General features: G+C 54.6%; 1 protein-coding gene and 1 pseudogene across 1 annotated transcript; one reads left to right on the top strand and one right to left on the bottom strand.

Moving 5' to 3' along the window:
* Positions 1 to 13,373: 13,373 nt before the first annotated feature.
* On the bottom strand, positions 13,374 to 14,574 carry LOC125532984 (annotated as a pseudogene).
* A 3,236-nt stretch (positions 14,575 to 17,810) lies between these two features.
* Positions 17,811 to 18,828, top strand: LOC125536724 (ethylene-responsive transcription factor ABI4-like). Its single transcript, XM_048699971.1, has one exon. It carries the CDS (start codon positions 18,088 to 18,090, stop codon positions 18,652 to 18,654), a length of 567 nt encoding a protein of 188 aa, XP_048555928.1. The 5' UTR covers positions 17,811 to 18,087; the 3' UTR covers positions 18,655 to 18,828.

Genomic DNA, 18,828 nt, shown 5'->3' with positions numbered 1-18,828 from the left:
AGAGGGCTTTGTCAACTTAGTCAATATGAACGATTCTAGCTCCAGTGACCATACGATGTCCATCCAATGGCCCTAGTGCTTCTTCAACCTCTGGTCTTGTTGCTTCAGCTGGCCAAACCAGCGCCAGTCGTGTCGCGTGCTCCTGCCTCCCATGGCCGGCTATGATGCCGCGGAGGCCTCACCGCTCCCTACTACTTCCACCGCTAGCCTGGCCATCCCTCTACTCACCCATACCCCATGTTATTCTGCGACAACGGCAGCCTCACACCACAGCCGAACTAGTGAACCCTCGTACTCCTCTCCATGTGGGCAACCACTGCCGCGTCTTCCCCAGCTCCGCGTCGTCCCTGTCGGTGTCAAAACCGGCGGATCTCGGGTAGGGGGTCCCGAACTGTGCGTCTAAGGCGGATGGTAATAGGAAGCAGGGGACACGATGTTTACCCAGGTTTGGGCCCTCTTGATGGAGGTAATACCCTACGTCCTGCTTGATTGTTCTTGATGATATGAGTATTACACGAGTTTATCTACCACGAGATTGTAGAGGCTAAACCCTATAAGCTAGCCTATGGTATGATTGTCTGTTGTCCTACAGACTAAACCCTCCGGTTTATATAGACACCGGAGGGGGCTAGGGTTACACAAGGTCGGTTACGAGGGAGGAGATATACATATCCGTATTGCCTAGCTTGCCTTCCACGCCAAGTAGAGTCTCATCCGAACACGGGACGAAGTCTTCAATCTTGTATCTTCATAGTCCAACAGTCCGACCAAAGGATATAGTCCAGCTGTCCGGAGACCCCCTAATCCAGGACTCCCTCAGTAGCCCCTGAACCAGGCTTCAATGACGACGAGTCCAGCGCGCAGTATTGTCTTCGGAATTGCAAGGCGGGTTCCTCCTCCGAATACTCCATGGAAGATTTTTGAACACAAGGATAGTGTCCGGTTCTGCAAAACAAGTTCCACACCCCACTGTAAAGAGAATAATATTTCCATAAATCTAATCTGCTGACACGTTTTGGCAGCACAACATCACGTCACGGCCCGGTCCTTATCTGAACCATTTTTCTCAACCAGCATTGCGCATATTGCGAGGCGGTTTTTCTGTCATGTCTTGTCAAAGCAGAGATCGTGTCCCCCTTATTACGGGATTCTCATCAATACGGATGTGGGTAACCCAACCGTGCCTGTTGGTATGACTCCTAGATCTTAGGCAAGTCCTAAACGGCCACGAGGAGGACGCTTGATATTCACCCTCTTTATAAAGAGGACGAGGCCTTTTCTTTTTTCCCTCTCGTGCTCAATCGAATCCTTCCGCCGCCTCGAGTTCTAACACCCAAAGCTCGGGTCAGGCGCTTCAGACCTTCAACTATGTCCGGATCCAACCTTCAAGGTCGGTGGATGCCTTCCTCTGTCATAGAGGAGGGCATCAAGAAGCTGAGAGAGGCCAGATATCTGACCGCCGAAATTTCGCATAGGCTGCCTGCCCGAGGGCAGGTCATCCCTACTCCTGAACCCACCGAGAGTGTCGTGTTCATCTCCCACTTCCCCCGAGGACTAGGCCTCACTCTGGATCCCTTTGTTAGGGGTCTTATGTTCTATTATGGGATGGATTTCCATGATCTGGCCCCGGATTCCCTTCTTCACATCTCGTCATTTATTGTCGTATGTGAGGCCTTCCTCCGCATTACCCCTCACTTCGGCATGTGGCTCAAGACCTTCGATGCGAAGCCGAAGATGATCGAGGGGCGGCACGCAGAGTGCGGAGGTGCCTTAATAAGAAAAATCGCTGATGCTCCTTGGCCAGAGGGTTCTTTCCCAGAGGTGTCCAGATTGTGCAGCGGGAGTGGTTTTACATCACAGCTCCCCGAAGTGCCAAGTGGGTAGCCACCCCTACCTTTCGCTCGGGCCCCCCATCGCAACTGATGTCATGGATCAGCGGGGGGCTGAGCTGGGGTCCAGCAAAGGACGTGCCAATATTGCAGAGCCATATCCGAGTTCTCTTTGAGAGAGATTTCAGTTTGGTTATGGTAATGCAAGTTATGCTAGTTCGTCGAGTCCAGCCTTGCAAACGTTGGCCCTCCGTATGTGGGAATTCAACCCGGAAGGACCGCGAGCTATTCAGCATTTCCTCGGCATGACGCTCGAAGAGATGTACAAATCGTTCTCCGGACCCCAAATAGGGTGTCCGAACACCACCGAGGATGTGGGTTTGAGTTGCAACCGCCCTGCTACCCAAGTAAGTAATCCCATGGCCGAACCCGCTGTCCTTTTGTTTATCATGGCATCATTCTAAAGAGTCGCTCTTTGACCAGGACTGAATAATAAAGGCGAAGATGGTCAGGTGTTCAGCCCCCCTTCCTGAGGGCTTGGACAATCCGGTACTGGACAAGATGCTCGAGCCGGCGCCTTATCTAGTGCCCTCAATGGAGGATGAAGGGGGGAATAAAGAGGGCGAAAGCGGGCCTCACTCGCTACTCATTCCAACCGGGGGAATGAGCGCCTCCGCGAGGGAGGATAACCAGGGGGAAGAATCTGACATTCTCTCTCATCGGGGAAGGAAGAGGACTACCTTTGAAGATCCGGAAACTAAGGTTTCCAAACGGGAGAAGAAATCTTCGCCAGAGGGTCCTGCCTCAGAGGGTATTCTTGCCGCACAATGTCCGCGTGGGGATCAACCCTCTACCGAGCTGTAAGTAATCAAAAAGTACTTAATAGTGAAAATATCCTACCTTACTTCCGAAGACAATAACCGATGCTTATAAATTATAGTCCGGATCGTAGCCCTTCTCGACAGAGTTCGTCTTCGGGGGATCTTCTTCCGGAGATGATGGAGAGCGAAACTCCTCCCCCTGACACCCCGCCTTATGCTGCGGACGACCCTGAAGTGTCGTCGTGGAGGGTATCTTCGGATCCGCCAAGGCCAGAGGATAACCCTTTGGCTACACGGAATCCCCAGTATCCGGCTCCTAAGGAGAGCAGCAGCAAGAGTCCGGAACCGTACAGTGTGCGGTCGGACGCACTGAAGGATCTTCTGGGGCAAGCGGCCGTCTCGGAAGCGCATCGTACGCTGATGGGTATGGTAATTTAAAGGATTTCATCCGCTGAAAACGGATTGCACGAAGCCTTTATGAGTCTGCTGAAAGGCTTTGAGGTACGTGAAATAGTGTATGTTTTTATAGTATCGCACACGTTAGGTGTGCCCTATGCACATAGTAGCCCCTAAGACTCTGGTTGTCGTCGAGAACGGCGGCAACCCGAGGATCATATTCCCAGGTAATAACCCGACTGCCTTTATGTGCAGGCGGCTGAGGCTCCAGTGGCTAGCCGAACTGATGGGTTTACCGAGCTAAAGCGGCAACTTGATGCGGCCGATGCCGATATCGTGCTTGTCAACCAGCGGCTTGACGAGGCACAGGGTAAGTGATTTCTCTGGTGATCGTCACATAATAAGAGGAGCATGATGCCAGTATATTTAATATGTTGTGACTACAGATGGAGCTGCCACCGTATAGACCCTTCGGGCGGAGCTTGCCCGAGCCAAGGAACAAGCAAGGAGTAGCAATGCGGCCGCTCTAAAGGCGGCCGAAGAGTTGAGGGCCGAACAGGCCGCGCATTGCGAGAGCAAGGAAAGAATGGCCAAAATGGCTGTAGAGTTAAAAGATGCTGCTGACCGTTACCAGCTTCTTGAAGAAGAAAGCCGAGCGAGGGTGACGGACCTGGAGAAGGCCCTGGTAGCTGCCAAGGAAGCCCGCTCCAAAATTAGAGCGACGAAGGAGGAGCTGCATCAAGCTGCAGATATCGTGTCTGGGAAGCCCTTCTTGTTGCGGACTAAATTCAGAGATCCGAAGTATGCTCCTCTTGACCGACTATGGAGTTCTATGGATGCCTACGTGGATTTGGCTGCAAGTGCTGCTGATGCGGCCGAGTACTTCAAGGATCGGAAAGTTCACGAAGTGGAAAAGCTGTTCTGGTCACAGTTTCATGCTCCAGTCCGTCCGCTGCTGTTGAATGAGCGAATGGCCGAGTGGGCCGAGCTCCATAGGTTGTCCGGACTTGCCATGAGGTCCGTTGTGGATCATCTGTGGCCGGGGGGGCAAGGCCGAATAGCTATTTTAGTTTAGTGTAACAATTCCTTGGTGTTGTGCCGCGCATCGATGCTATGAAGAGATCGGCGTGCATAGAGGATGCGCGGATGACCTTTGCCCGTGTCAAGACATACTGAGTGGAGATGGAGGCCACCACTGTTGCGACACAGGGTTCGGCCGTAGGCCGAGTGGCTGCCGAGCACTACTTTGACGAAGTTCTTGAAGGCGCTCGTTCGATAGAGGCTCGGTGCTCGAAGAATATTATGTTCTAGTGACATGTACTTCCATTGTAAAAACAATGTTTTATTGAGTTATCAAGGCTGTATTTATACTTTTGCCCTAAAGTATTATGATGCCTCCTGTGCGGCCGTCTATGTATATATGTATATAACCTGAAAGTTTGTAGTCGTCGGCTTCCGCCCCCACGCATATAATGCGGGGGTGTTCGCAGAAAACGTGAATCCACACTTGATCCAACGTCTTGGTCCATTAAGGAGGTGGTAGTGCAGCGAACGAGGCAATCGGACTATATTGCTTTAACACTTTCACTTAGCCATAGGAGTTTGACGGTGGGGCTACTATATAGCCCTTGGTACTTCTGCGCTCGTCCGAATACGGGCGCGTACGTACATGACCGGGAAACGGCCCTTCGTTAATGCGGAGGAATCCCGTAGATTCCGCTGAGTCATCGAGTGGTTGACCAGTCTCTCGCTATATCATGACAGTCAGTTTTCGGCTTTCTCTACTGAGGTGCTCATCCGGGTGAACCATGGCACAATCGCAGTAGTTCTCCCAGTGCTACCTTAGCCGATATAACGGAACGTAAGTACCAAAACGTGGGAGCCGGGCAAACCCAACATTTGACCAAAGACATGATTCGGAGCTGATGCATATAGGGCCAAACTCGCGACGCCGAACACTCCCTAAGGTGTTCGGTCTTTATAACATGTACCGGGCTAAACAATGCCCTTAATAATAAACCCCATGTGTCCAGGTACACATGCAATATCCTGACATGGCCACATGCCAATAACGTGAGCATCCTCGGTTGTGTGGAGTATCCGGAGGATGTGAGCAACAAGAGACAGTAAAAAAGGTTTACGCAGAGTCTTAATCTAAAAAGAAACCTTTGGGCGGGTCCCTGCTGCACGTCTGCGCCTGTGTCTCCATTGTGTCGTGTCCTGGACGGGTGTAGCATGATTGTCGTCTGTAAAAGGAAAGAACTTAGGTGAAAGTTGTCGTGCCAAAAAAAGAATTGGTTATTATCAATGAACTATCAAAATTCAAGAGAAGTCAAGTTGAGCCGGGCTGGCCCTGATTACACGCGGGAAGCCCCTGGTATCGTCTATGAGGGTTTGATAATCAAACCAATCTCATGTATATGTGGTGGAGCGCCGGACTCGTCTAACCGTGTCCGTGGTCTTGACAACCTGTCATTTTTTCTGGTTGGTGAGGCCGTCTAGTTCGCGGCTGTTAAAGCCGCCGCATCCTCTTCCGCACGTAAAAAACGTTCGGTATTTCCACTAACTGTGATGATGCCACGTGGACCGGGCATCTTGAGCTTGAGAAAAGCATAATGCGGTATGGCATTAAAACGAGCGAAAGCCGTTCTTCCGAGTAGTGCTTGATAACCACTTCGGAATGGAGCGACGTGGAAAGTTAACCTTTCGCTTCGGAAGTTATCGGGGGAACCGAATACAACCTCTAGCAGTAGAGAGCCCTTACATCGGGCCTCTTGGCCTGGTATTACTCCCTTGAAGGTAGTATTACTGTGGCTTATTTGTGTCGGGTCTATCCCCATTTTGCAGACTGTGTCCTGATATATCAGATTTAGATCACTGCCGCCGTCCATGAGGACCCGTGTGAAATGGTACCCGTTTATTATTGGGTCTAACACCAAGGCCGCCAGTCCTTCATGTCAGATACTTGTCGCGTGATCCCTACGATCAAAAGTGATCGGGCAGGCCAACCAGGGGTTGAACCTAGGGGTCATGGGCTATATGGCGTGTGTGTCTCGGAGTGCATACTTGCTTCTCCTCTTCATCACATGGATCACGTTTACCGTTTTAACCTCTGGTCGGAACTTTTTCTGTCCTTCGGTGCTTTGCTGGCGAGGTTCATCCTCGTCTTCGCTTGGTGTCTCTTCCCCTTTGTGTTCGGCGTTTAGCTTACCGGCGTGCTTGAAGACCCAACATTCTCTGTGGGTGTGATTTGCAGGTTTGTCGGGGGTGCCGTGAATCTGACAGAGCTTGTCAAGAATCTTGTTTAGGCCGGATGGTCCTTATCTGCTGCCTTTGAAAGGCTTTTTCCACTGACCTGGTCGAGAGCCCCCGAATCCGGCGTTTACCGCCGTATTATCTGGGCTACCTTCTTTATTTCGACGCTTGTTTTTGTTGTGTCGTGGTTTTCCATCACCATCCCTGACTTCGGATGTGTTTGGGTCGCTGGTGCTGCTACAGGCCAACCAGCTGTCTTCGCCCGCGCAAAAGTGGGTCATGAGGCTTGTTAGGGCTTCCATTGTTCTCGGTTTTTCTTGGCCGAGGTGTCTGGCGAGCCATTCGTCTCGGACACTGTGTTTAAAAGCTGCTAAGGCTTCGGCGTCCGAACAGTCGACGATTTGGTTCTTCTTGCTGAGGAACCTGTTCCAAAGATTACGGGCGGACTCTCCGGACTGTTGGATTATATGACTTAAATCGTCTGCATCCGGAGGTCAGACATAAGTCCCTTGAAAATTAGCCCGAAAAGCGTCCTCGAGCTCCTCCCAACTTCCAATTGAGTTTTCGGGGAGGCTTTTCAGCTAGTGCCGAGCTGGCCCTTTAAGCTTGAGGGGCAAGTATTTAATGGCATGGAGATCGTCTCCGCGAGCCATATGAATATGGAGGATAAAGTCCTCGATCCATACTCCATGGTGTGTGGTCCCGTCGTACGCCTCTATGTTCACTGGTTTAAATCCTTCTGGGAATTTGTGATCCAGAACCTCATTGGTGAAACATAGGGGGTGTGCGGCACCCCTGTATTGGGATATGCCATGGTGTTCGGACGGTTGTAGTATTCGGTTTTGATTTTGTGCCGGAGCGCGCTTCCTAGATCCATAGATGGATCTGGTCGTGCCGGATTTTTGGCGCAAGTTCTCACGTAGATCGTGTGTTGAATTATGTGCGACTTTGTTAGCCGCTCTATCGCGGTCACAAGGTGGTGGATCTGGCCGGTTGGTCGTATCATTTTTCGGCTGTGTGGGCTCTAAGGCCTCATCGTCGAATTCAGGCAATAGCTTGCGCTTTGGATAGCTATTTGTGTGGTAACTTCCACCATACTTTGTTACGTTGTCGAGCACTTTGTTCCACCTGCTGTTGAGCGTATCTTGTGTGGCCTTAAGCCTTTGCTTCTGCTTCTTCAGGCTCCTCGTTGTGGCAATAAGCCTTCTGTGGAGGTTCGCTTGCTCCAAGTGCGTTTCCAGGATGATGTGTGCATCTTCGTCCGGACTGTTTTCCTCCCCAGACGGGGTTTGATGAGGTTTATCCTTGGCGTCGCCGTGTTCGGACGCCGGATCCGCACTATGTTCGCCGTTTGCATCTTGATCGTGCTCTGCCACCGGGGCGGTGCAGTCGTTGTTTCTTCTAGAGTGGACTGGACTGTTATTTCCTCTTGCGCTGTTATCGCTGTTTTTGCTATGGCGGGACTTAGAGCGGCACCGCTGACGTCGACGCTTGGGTTGCTTGGATGGGGCATCCTCCGCTGTCTCTTCGCCATTGCCCTCTTTGGGTGTATCCACCATATATATGTCATGTGATGAAGTGGTTGTCCGGCGCCCTGTGGGCGCTGGTTCCTGTTCGTCTCCTGCATCTTCGTTCATGCCGTCGATGTCTTCAGAGTCGAAGTTAAGCATGTCGGTTAAGTCGTCGAAAGTGGCTACCAAGTGGGTGGTGAGTGGGCAGCGAATTTCTTCGTCGTCCACATCCCATTCTAGCCGAATATAGTTCGGCCAAGGTTCTCCTGACAGGGAGAGAGACCTTAATGTATTTAGCGGATCGCCGAAAGGCGAGTGCTAAAAGATATCCGCGGAGGTGAACTCCATGATCGGCGCCCAGTCGGGTTCGACGGGCACAGATGTAAGCGGCTCGGAATCCGTGGCCGGAGATGAATCCAGTGGTTCGGCGACACGGCTCTCGTAGGGGTTAAAGTCAGCATCAGGCTCTATCGCCGCTGAGAGCGCGGCCTCCGCGGCGGGGTCTATCCCTCCGCTCTCAGATGGCGCGATTTGCTCCGGATTGACGGCCGGAGTAGTTGCAGATGCGATCTCCCGAATACTGTCCGACGATAGAGTTATGTCATGCTCATCGTGACTGTGCGGCGCACCTGACACAGGCTCGAATCCGTCGAAGATCAAGTCTTCGCGGATGTCGGCAGTGTAGCCCAAGTTTCTGAATTTGACCTGATGGCCAGGGGCGTAGCTCTCGATCCGCTCCAGATGGCCAAGCGAATTGGCCCGCAGTGCGAAGCCGCCGAATACAAAGATTTGTCCGGGGAGGAAAACCTCACCCTGGACCGCATCACTACCGATGATCGAAGGAGCCATCAAGCCTTATGGTAACGACACAGTGGAACTCTCAATGAAAGCACCAATGTCGGTGTCAAAACCGGCGGATCTCGGGTAGGGGGTCCCGAACTGTGCGTCTAAGGCGGATGGTAACAGGAAGCAGAGGACACGATGTTTACCCAGGTTCGGGCCCTCTTGATGGAGGTAATACCCTACGTCCTGCTTGATTGTTCTTGATGATATGAGTATTACAAGAGTTGATCTACCACGAGATCGTATAGGCTAAACCCTAGAAGCTAGCCTATGGTATGATTGTCTGTTGTCCTACGGACTAAACCCTCCGGTTTATATAGACACCGGAGGGGGTTAGGGTTACACAAGGTCGGTTACAAGGGAGGAGATATACATATCCGTATTGCCTAGCTTGCCTTTCACGCCAAGTAGAGTCCCATCCGGACACGGGACGAAGTCTTCAATCTTGTATCTTCATAGTCCAACAGTCCGGCCAAAGGATATAGTCCGACTGTCCGGAGACCCCCTAATCCAGAACTCCCTCAGTACCCTTCCTAGGCCTCGCCGTCGTCCACCGCCCTGGTGCTCTCGGTGCGGCGTGGTCAACGTGGTTAAGAAACGACTTACATCGAAAGAGTACTGTACGTGAAGAGGCTGACAGCTAGGTCCACGGTCGCAGCAAGGAAATGCCTCCTTATTACACGAAAAATAATGATTCCTCCACTTGACAGCAGGGACCCATCAGACGGGCCACCGTATTTCGCGAAAAAAACGTTTCCCCCTGACTACTGTGACTCACCAGCTACATCTTCGCACGTAAGGAAGTGCCTGACAGTCGGGACCCACCTGATCGAAGCGTATGCAGCGTTGTCATTCTGGTCGCGAACGTGTACGTACATACTGGTCGATGTAGAGGCGCGCAAATGTCGTAGTAGAGGCGCGCACATAGCATGTACACATATGTACAGCGGCTAGGATGCAAGAAAGAAAATACGGCCACGTACGTACATACGGGCTGGGTCTCGAACGCCTACTCGTGCATACGTACAACCAGGGCTCGTCTACATGGCTAGGTCAGAATGGAGAAGTTGCGCCGTCGCCGTGATCATGGGGAGGCAACCGGCTGGGTCGGAACGGAATGCGTCGTTGTGTTCATCAGGAGCCAATCGGCTTGGACAGAACAGCCGATGGAAACGAGGCTTGGCGTACCGCAGAACGGAGGAAACGGCCATGTGTTCAACCGGCCATGGTGGAAACGGGATCCTGTTCATCGGGAGGGGTCTAGCGTACCGCAAAACGGAGAAAACGGACCTCCTATGATCGAAACGGAGTCCTGTTGATCGGGAGGGGTGTGGTGTACCGCAAAATGGAGGAAACATACTTCTGTTGGAGCGCTAAGGCCGAAACGCGGGTTCTGTTCATCGGGAGGGGTGTGGCGTACCGCAAAACGGGACTCCACGGGATATTGTTCATCTCTACCGTCGACCTCCTCCAGTCTCCACGGGCTACTATTCATCCATTGTCGACCTCCTTCAGCCTCCACCAGCGACTGTTCATCCACGGGCTCCTCTTTATCCAGCCTCCACCGCGCGCTCCTCAATCGGCTACTGTTCAACCAGCCCTCTTCACTGGGTCCTGTTCAACCACCCTTCACGGGCTACTGTTTATCCAGCCCTCCACCGGCTACTGTTCATTCAGCCCTCCACAGGGTCCTGTTTATCCAACGGCTTGATCGATCGGGGTTCTGTTCATCCACCGGCAACGGCCTCTACTACCATGGGGTCTTGTTCATCCAACCCCCCATCAGGAACTGTTCATCCAAACCCCCAACAACGCTCACTGTTCATCAAGGGGCAGTATCGATCGGCTTCAGTTAGCAGCAGTAGCGAAGGAATCATTCGGTTCAGTTAACAGCAAGGGATCGATCGATCGCTCAGGTTCAATAACGCGTAGCCTGCAGTGCAATCGCTCGGGTTCAGTTAGAGCGCAACGCCTCGCTCGGGTTCAGTTAGAGCGCAACGCCTCGCACACACGCGCGTACGTACGAGAGAAACGCGCATCGCTCAGCCCCAACCACACACCGTAACCAGGAACTCCCCGATATTTTCCTCGCCCTCGCTTCTATTACGGTTTTTTCCGTCATGGACGGCCCAAAGAATGTCATGCAGCTGCGTCTTTAGCCCGCCCATGACGAAAAGCCCATTTTCTATCATGATTTTTTGTCATAGAAGTAGGACCCCACCACATCTATGATGATACCGGGTTTTGTCATAATTATCGTCATAGAAGTGTCATAAGTATGACAGATAAAAAAATTGTTCGGCCGAAAATGTGGAAAACACAAAGAAGAGAAAGGGAAGGAAAACCCACTTGTGGAAACTAAAATAAGAAGTGATAGCCTTAAGAAAGATAATGATGGCTTTAGAAGAGGCTCTTGTTCTGATTAGAAATGTCAACCTTGTGATGCTGCTCCCCTCATTCTCAGAAAACTATAATAAAAAACCTCACAGCTTCCTTTCGCAAGGTGGCTGACTTGGAACTTGAGGAGAAGCTATATATCAAAAAAGCCTAAAAGGAAAACTGGTGAGGAGCTGGCCAAGATAAACTAGGTCAAAGGAGATGGAGAACACACCTCTGGATCCAAATAAAGTGGCCCTTCTGCTGTGATGTTGTCTGGAGGGGCACTTCTAGGTGCAACCCATATTTCACTACTTTTGCTTGTAATAGACTTCTATAATCAAAATTTAACATAAAATATGAAAAGGACCAATAAATTAGGACGGAGGTAGTAGGACTTATTGGCCCAAACAAATTTGAGCTGGGCCCCGGATCCTAGACAAAGGAAAGAGAAAACAGGTGCGTCTGTTATTTTTCAAAAAAATAAAAAACAGGTAAGTCTGTTGCGTGAACTTTTTCTAATCTCTACTGCTACTAATCCAGTGAGTTCTTGTTCATAATGAAAAGTCTCTTAGCCTTTTTTTTTAACAGGACTCGTAGCCTATTGGTTCCCCAGCAGACTGAGAACACGCCGCCTAGTACGCCTCACTCCGCTTTTCTTCTTCTGAATGCGTCACACTCCTTCTGGATGGAAAAATGTGGCACACTAATCTTGGCATGCTCTTAACTTAACACTTGCTACCAGCTTACGTAACTACGAACAGTTTTTATTTGATCAACTGTCCCGCCACAAGGAAATGAAGCGACACCACACGACAAGCCGGAGTTGCACCCGCATCCGCATCCGCACGAGCGGCGGCCCGGGGCACCCGTGCGAGCCCTCTCTCTCCACTCCACGTCCACGCAACGCCTAGCCCGAGAGGGGCAAGCTAGCCGCAGCTACTAGTAGTACTACTGTTCGTCTTCCCTCATCAGGCCTTCCCAGTGCTCTACGTTGTACAGGTGCTAAGGAAGCCACATAGACAGAAATATAATGTGACAAAGCATTTAAAGTAGAGAGAGAACATTATGGTGACCCCAATAAAGCTGGTCACAATAGGCAAGAACATAGTCTAGTAACTTACACACTTCCCTAGACTATGTTACTACCTCCACAGTGGGTAGGAACATCTATGTAGTGTCATGCAACAATGTATTTATTAGATTATAGACTCATTATTTCTTGAAGTGTGTGATGTTCCGATAACTTAGCTAGTTACCACAAGCACCTCTCTCTTCATTAAATATGTGACACATAAGCAAAGTTGTATTGAAGTGTGTGATGTTACTCCTAAATTCCTCCCCATTGTGACCAGCCTAAGAACCAACGCTAAGCATGTGGAACTAGATAAAAAGACTACCAACCAATACATGAAGAAGTTTTATTGCTAAACAATTAAATAGAGGAGGCTTAGTTACAAAACCTAAGAACTAATGCATTAGAGACATTAGTTGCTAAGCATTTTAATGCACTTAGCACCCCACTTTAGCACCAATGCATTGGGAGAGGTCTCATCCGTGGTCACCCGTCTACGCACGCTAGGCGTCCGCCCTCGTGCGAGCCGTGCCCATCTACACCGCCGCTCGCTCACCCCTCCCTCCAGCCCTACTCTACCACCGCTGCTGCCGCTACGGGGAGTAGATCACTATTTTCTGCGTTGATTCTCCTGCACGCCCGCACCTACGGTCCTCGCTTCCGTCACGCGGTCGTGGGCGGGTAAAGGCAGGCAGCGGTAAAAGTTGCAGGGTGGCCGCCGTTCGCCGTGCCCGTGCGGCGCCGCTAGCTTCCTGGTCAGGCTCAGAGCGTGTGGTACGTACGGCAGGCATAGTTACACGGCAACCACTACGGGCCCTCTTTTCTCCAGGAGATGCGTCAAGGACGGGTGGAGCGTGGTAAGGCCAACTCCATCGCGCGACCCCAAACAGACGTCCGTTTTGTCTTGTTTTTGTCCCTTTGGGTAGAGATTTGGAGTCGTGTCCGGGCCTGTCCTGGGATGCGGTGGCCGTGCGCCCAGCGCGCGGCCGCATCCTTTTGCCCCATCCTGTCCGTCAGGGCCAATAATTGCCCAAATTTACATTAAAACTAGTTTCGAACCCAAATATTTGTCTGAAAATTAAAATAGTTTTACAACCCAATTGAAATTGTCTTTAATAAAATAGTTTTACAACCAAATCGAAATTGTCTTGACTGAACATAAAATGGACAAATACATCTACTGGTTGCCAACGTGATCCCACACGTGCTCAACCAAATCATTTTGAAGATTCACATGAGTGTGCCAATCACGCATCTCACGGTGGAATTAGGCAAACTTTTCAAATGTGGCCGGGTCTTGGTGCAGGGGCTCAATATTTTCACCTTGATAATCAAATCCTTGGTCGAAGATACTCTCATCACGCTCGTCCTCGACGATCATGTTGTGCATGATCACACAAGCAGTCATCACCTCCCAAAGATTTCTTTCATCCCATGACAGTGCAGGGTTTCGAACGATACTCCACCGGGATTGAAGCACACCAAAAGCACGTTCCACATCCTTTCTAACACTTTCTTGCATTTGGGCAAATCTCTTTCTCTTCTCACCTTGGGGTTTCGAGATTGTCTTCACAAAAGTTGACCACTGAGGATATATACCATCTGCTAGATAGTATCCCTTGTTGTAATGGTGGCCATTGATCTCAAAGTTGACAGGTGGGGAGTGGCCTTCTGCAAGCTTCGCGAAGACTGGAGAACGCTGCAGCACATTGATATCATTGTGAGAACCTGTCATGCCGAAGAAAGAATGCCATATCCAAAGATCTTGTGATGCCACCACTTCTAATATGACAGTGCACCCGTTAACATGCCCCTTGTACTGGCCCTGCCAAGAAAATGGACAGTTCTTCCACTCCCAGTGCATACAATCTATGCTGCCAAGCATACCTGGAAAGACTCTAGCTGCGTTGGTCGCCAACAATCTCTCTGTATCAGCGGCAGTTGGCTGCCTCAAGTACTCTGGGCCAAAGACCTCGATCACAGCCTGGCAAAACTTGTACATTGACATCAGACATGTTGTCTCACTCATACGCACATACTCATCCACCAGATCGACTGGAATTCCATATGCAAGCATGCGGATGGCCGCGGTGCATTTCTGGTAGGAGGAGAATCCAAGCTTGCCAAGGGCATCCGTCTTGCACTCGAAGTATGGGTCATGAGCAACCACTCTCTCTCGGATACGATTGAACCACATGCCTGGCCATACGAAAACGGCGACGAAATTTATCCGGTCTGAAGAGCGGGGTGTTGGCAAAGTAATCTGCATAGAGCAGGGCCTGGCCTATCTCCCTGTTGCGGTTCAGGTTGGGAGCACGGCCAGGGACTGACCCCCTGTACCGAGGAAGCTGCCGTTGAATATGGTCGTGAACGACCAGTGCAGCCACCACAAGATCGTCATCATCCGACGACGAATCGTCCGATGAACAAAGGAAGTGATGGTAGAAAAACTCGTCTCCACTGTCCATACCTTTGTTGGCAAAAGGTCGAACACCTTGCGCTCGTGGTGGCGAAGAGGCCGCGATGATCACCTCGACGCAGCAGGGTGGTTGCCGGCCGGCTACAGGCCGCTCTGGAGCTCTCGTGGGAATCTGCCTCGGCCGCCGTGGTACGTCGCCGGCAGTCGTGTCCCCTCTGCCACCGGCAAGGACGGCGAGGGCCAAACCTCCTCCGATCGACGACCAAAACTACGGCGGAAGCGTGGGCGTGGTGGCGGCCATGTCGAGACGTGGTTTGGTACGGACGGCGGGGGGACTGCGCGGTGAGGAGACGGCCGGAGAATAGCGGCGGCGCCGGCGGCGGAGCGGGGCGGGGAGAGAGGGTGAAGCGTTGGGAGCGGAGGGACTGTTAGTGTCCCCGACAGGCGGGCCACGGGGGGATAAGGGCGTGCGTCGAGGCCGTCCGCGCGCGTTCGTTTCACCCGAAACCGAGTGCAAGTTTGGGCAGGAGATCGATCGAAAGCGGACGCAATCCGGACATTTATCCGTTTGCGCCCGCGCGCTGGGCCGTCTTATTTGTTTCTTTTATCTCAAATGGACGGGAGCGGACAGGATAGGGTCGCGTGGTGGAGTTGGCATAAGCCGGTGTCACCCAAAGCCATGGATCGCTCCGTGCGGTCGTGTCGCGCAAAGCCGATAAGCCAGCGCTGGCCGGTGGCGCCTGGCACGTCCACGTCGCGCTGGGGTAGGAGTAGCAGTAGCAGCATCCTACGGCGGATCTCCTCCCCTCCCTCCCCATCGACGCCGGCAGGTGGCTGCACAAGTTGCCAGCAGCCATCAGCACTCAAGATTCCACCATAATATGATTTGATACGAAATGATGGGCGCATTTTTGGACCAGGGGGCGTGCTGCCGCCGGGGAGCAGTGACGGAACCGGTCCGGTGTGGTGGTAGCACGCACGTCCAACCTCCAACGGCGAACCGAGCGGAAAACCAAGCGGAGCGGTCAGAAGGACAGGCGCCGACGGCGACGGGACCGTCCTGCATGCCTCGTCCCCGCGCCAAAACTTTCCAGGTCCACGTGCGCGCCGGCCGGCCCGGCCATGCCCCCGTCACGGCGACACCACGCCTCGACCTGCCGTCCCACGTGCGGCCGCCTTGTCTCTCTCCCGATGGGCGATCGTCTCGGGGCGGCGTCGACCGACGGGGCCATCCCTCCGCCTCTGCCTGCTCGACACGTCACGCGTGCCGGCCGGCGCCTCCCGGACCCCCATTGATTGATGGTGCGTATGCGCGGTCGCTGATACGAGAGTGATCGGGGAGGGATGGTAGCTCAAGCCTTTCCCCTGCCCTGTTCCTTTCTCCCGTGCGCCGCGCTGCGGTTTGGTGCCGCCCGTCGATGGCTGGCATGGAAGTTTGCACGGCGCGTGCGGCAGGCTAGGCGCCGATCGGCGCCGAACAGGGCAGAGCGGCCCAGCCATCCGGCAGGCAACGCGGCAAATGACATCGGGCAGGCAGGCAGGCAGGCTCACGTGAACGGGCGAGGCAGCGCCGGACGACCGATCGAGCCGGGGCCAGCCACGGACCCTGCCCTGCGCTTTGCTGCGTTTTTCCTCTCTCGCCAGCGGCGAGGGAGGGTGTCAGCGTCAGACGGCCGGCCGGCAGCGGAGCCCCATACGGCATGGCCGAATTATTGCGGGGTGTACCAGGCCGGACGGGATCGCGCCGCGCGGCGCAGGCGTACGTGCACGGCCACGGCGGGCAGGCGAGCGTACCACGCACGTATTACGTGTGGTGGGCGTCACCGGACAAGACCGGTCACGGCGTCCGTCCGCCGGCCCGTCCTTCTTCGGCAGCGCAGGGTCTTCAGAGTTAAGGCCATCCTGCCGTAGCGCGGTTGCGTGTCCGCGACGACGATGATGCCAGGCTTATTTGAATCTCGTGCTCGAGCTAGCGCGCGCGCGTGCGTGCGTGCCCAGTGAACCATTCGACAACGCGGTTCATGGTTCCGCCGTACTGGTGGTTTGGCAGCCGTGCGTTGGTTAACGACGCCACGTACACGGTCTAATCCATGGACTTTTGCCGGACAAGCCATTGACAGGACTGTGCAGGATCAAACAGTGCGCCTCGTAGTGGCATACACTAGTAGCATCCGAGGTGACGCAAAACCAGACTTGATTATGCGCAGCAGAGGACTCGTCGAATCAGCGATTGAAGCCGCTGGAGCAATGATGGAGCGTGCGTACCACCGCCACCAGTGCACCTACACGGACGCAGGAGCTGCTCCGGCGAGCCAACGCTAGTAATACTCCTACGTCGAGGGTCAGTGTCTGTCAGCAGTGAAAATTAAAACCCTCTCGGCCCATGGCGCGCTCCGGGGAGGTTTGCATCGGCAGGGAAAGGGAAAACACGCCCCATCCGGATCCGTCAACAGTGCACTGAACGCGTAACGTGATGAATGTGCGCCTCTTCCCAACGCGTCGCCACGCTACTGCAGGCAGGCAGGCAGGCAGGCAGGAAGCATGGCCCTCGGCTCAGCTCGGCTCGCGCGTTCCCGATGCGGTGCCTCCCCCGCTCCTGCTGCCGCGGCCGCAGCAGCAGCAGCGCCGCAGCAGGTCGCCATGCCAGTTCCCGAGAACGACTCGCCAAAGCGAATGCCCCCGCCCCGCACCCCACGAGAAACGAATCAGGCAACGACGCCCCAAACCTCGGCGCGGCGAGCCGGGCCCCGCCGCCGTCTGTGCCCCCGGGCCACGACGCCACGTGAACCACCGAACCGTGCCCCGGCACGTCGCCGTGCGCCGCTCGCACCTCCACCTGGTCTGCCCGGGGGCGCACGCGCATCCCGGGGCCACACGGGGTCAAAAGGCCTCGCGGTACGTACGTACCATCACCACCTGGCCGGCGAAGGGGCTGCACCGGCCGTACAGCGCGACGTAGTACGTGACACAACGTAACGTGCAGGCCGCTTTGCCCGGCCGCGCACGGCAGCGCGGCGCAGGGGCAGTGGGTGGCGTAGGCCGGCTACGGCCGCGCGCTGGGTACGGCGGGATGGGGAGGACGGGACGGGACGGGACGGGGGCGGGCGCATGATGGATGGTGTAGGGCTTGCGTCACGGCGGCAGGGGGCTGGCAGGGTGCAGTGCAGGGCGGCAGGGCCCCGCGCAGCGTCAAATCGCGCGGCGGCTGGGGCGGAGGCGCCGCACCGTACGAGGCCCGGTCAGCGACAGCCTCCCCCCCTCCCTCAAACCCCCCGACGCCTACCCTACCCGCGGTGCCCCAGAGGCCTACTCTACGCCGCTAGCGCCACTGTGCCTCCCCACTTCACGAGGCGCGCCATAGCCATGCCGTAGCATAGCATAGAGTAGGCAGCGAGGGTGACCGAGCTCAAGCTCACGCTGCGTGCCCATCCCGGCCTCCTGGCCTGCCGCTCCGTATAAGAGCCACCACTCGCCAGCCAGGGTTCTTCGGAGAAACTCCACCGCACTCGCCAGCCATACTGTGAAGCGAGCTAGCGAGAGAGGGAGAGGGAGAGGCGGCGTCATGCAAATGCTGCCGGAGGCGAGGGGGCACCACCGGAGCGGCGGCGGCGTCGGAGGCGGCGGTGCCGGGGCGGGAGGGAGGGCGGACGCGGCGGCGCAGGGGCACTACCGCGGGGTGCGGAAGCGGCCGTGGGGCCGGTACGCGGCGGAGATCCGCGACCCGTGGAAGAAGACGCGGGTGTGGCTCGGCACCTACGACACCGCCGTCGACGCCGCGCTCGCCTACGACCGCGCCGCCGTCGCGCTGCGCGGGCCCAAGGCCAGGACCAACTTCGCCGGCGGCCACCTCGCCCCGCACCAGCAGCAGCAGCAGGCGTGCCTCCTGGGTCCCCGGCCGCCGGCGCGGCCCTTCGGCGGCCGCCTCGACGTCGCCCACCCGTCCCCCTGGCACTTCGTCTACTTCCCGTCCAGGCTGCAGGAGTTCCTCGCGCAGCCGCTGCCGGCGCATGACGGGAGGAGGGACGCCGCCCCGTCGCTGCCGTCCACGGTGCTGGAGCTCCGGACGGGGCCCAGCAGCTGCCCCCAGTTCGACCTCAACGAGCCGCCGTCACTGATGTTTGGGTCGTGATCTCTTTCGCCGCGCAACGGTGTAGAGCTCCAGCTTCCAAGTGTAGGATCATGGTAGGTACTACGTACGTAGTGAGTATGTAGAGGTAAGTTAGCGGGGTGGAGGAGAAGACTCGTCCGTGTGCTGTGTACATATACTGCTCTGCCATTTTAGCAAAATTTCACCTTGTGTCGC

The sequence above is a fragment of the Triticum urartu genome, chromosome 1, assembly GCF_003073215.2.
Source record: "Triticum urartu cultivar G1812 chromosome 1, Tu2.1, whole genome shotgun sequence".
In the NCBI taxonomy this organism is placed as follows: Eukaryota; Viridiplantae; Streptophyta; class Magnoliopsida; order Poales; family Poaceae; genus Triticum; species Triticum urartu.
This window is presented reverse-complemented; position numbering and strand designations above follow the sequence as displayed.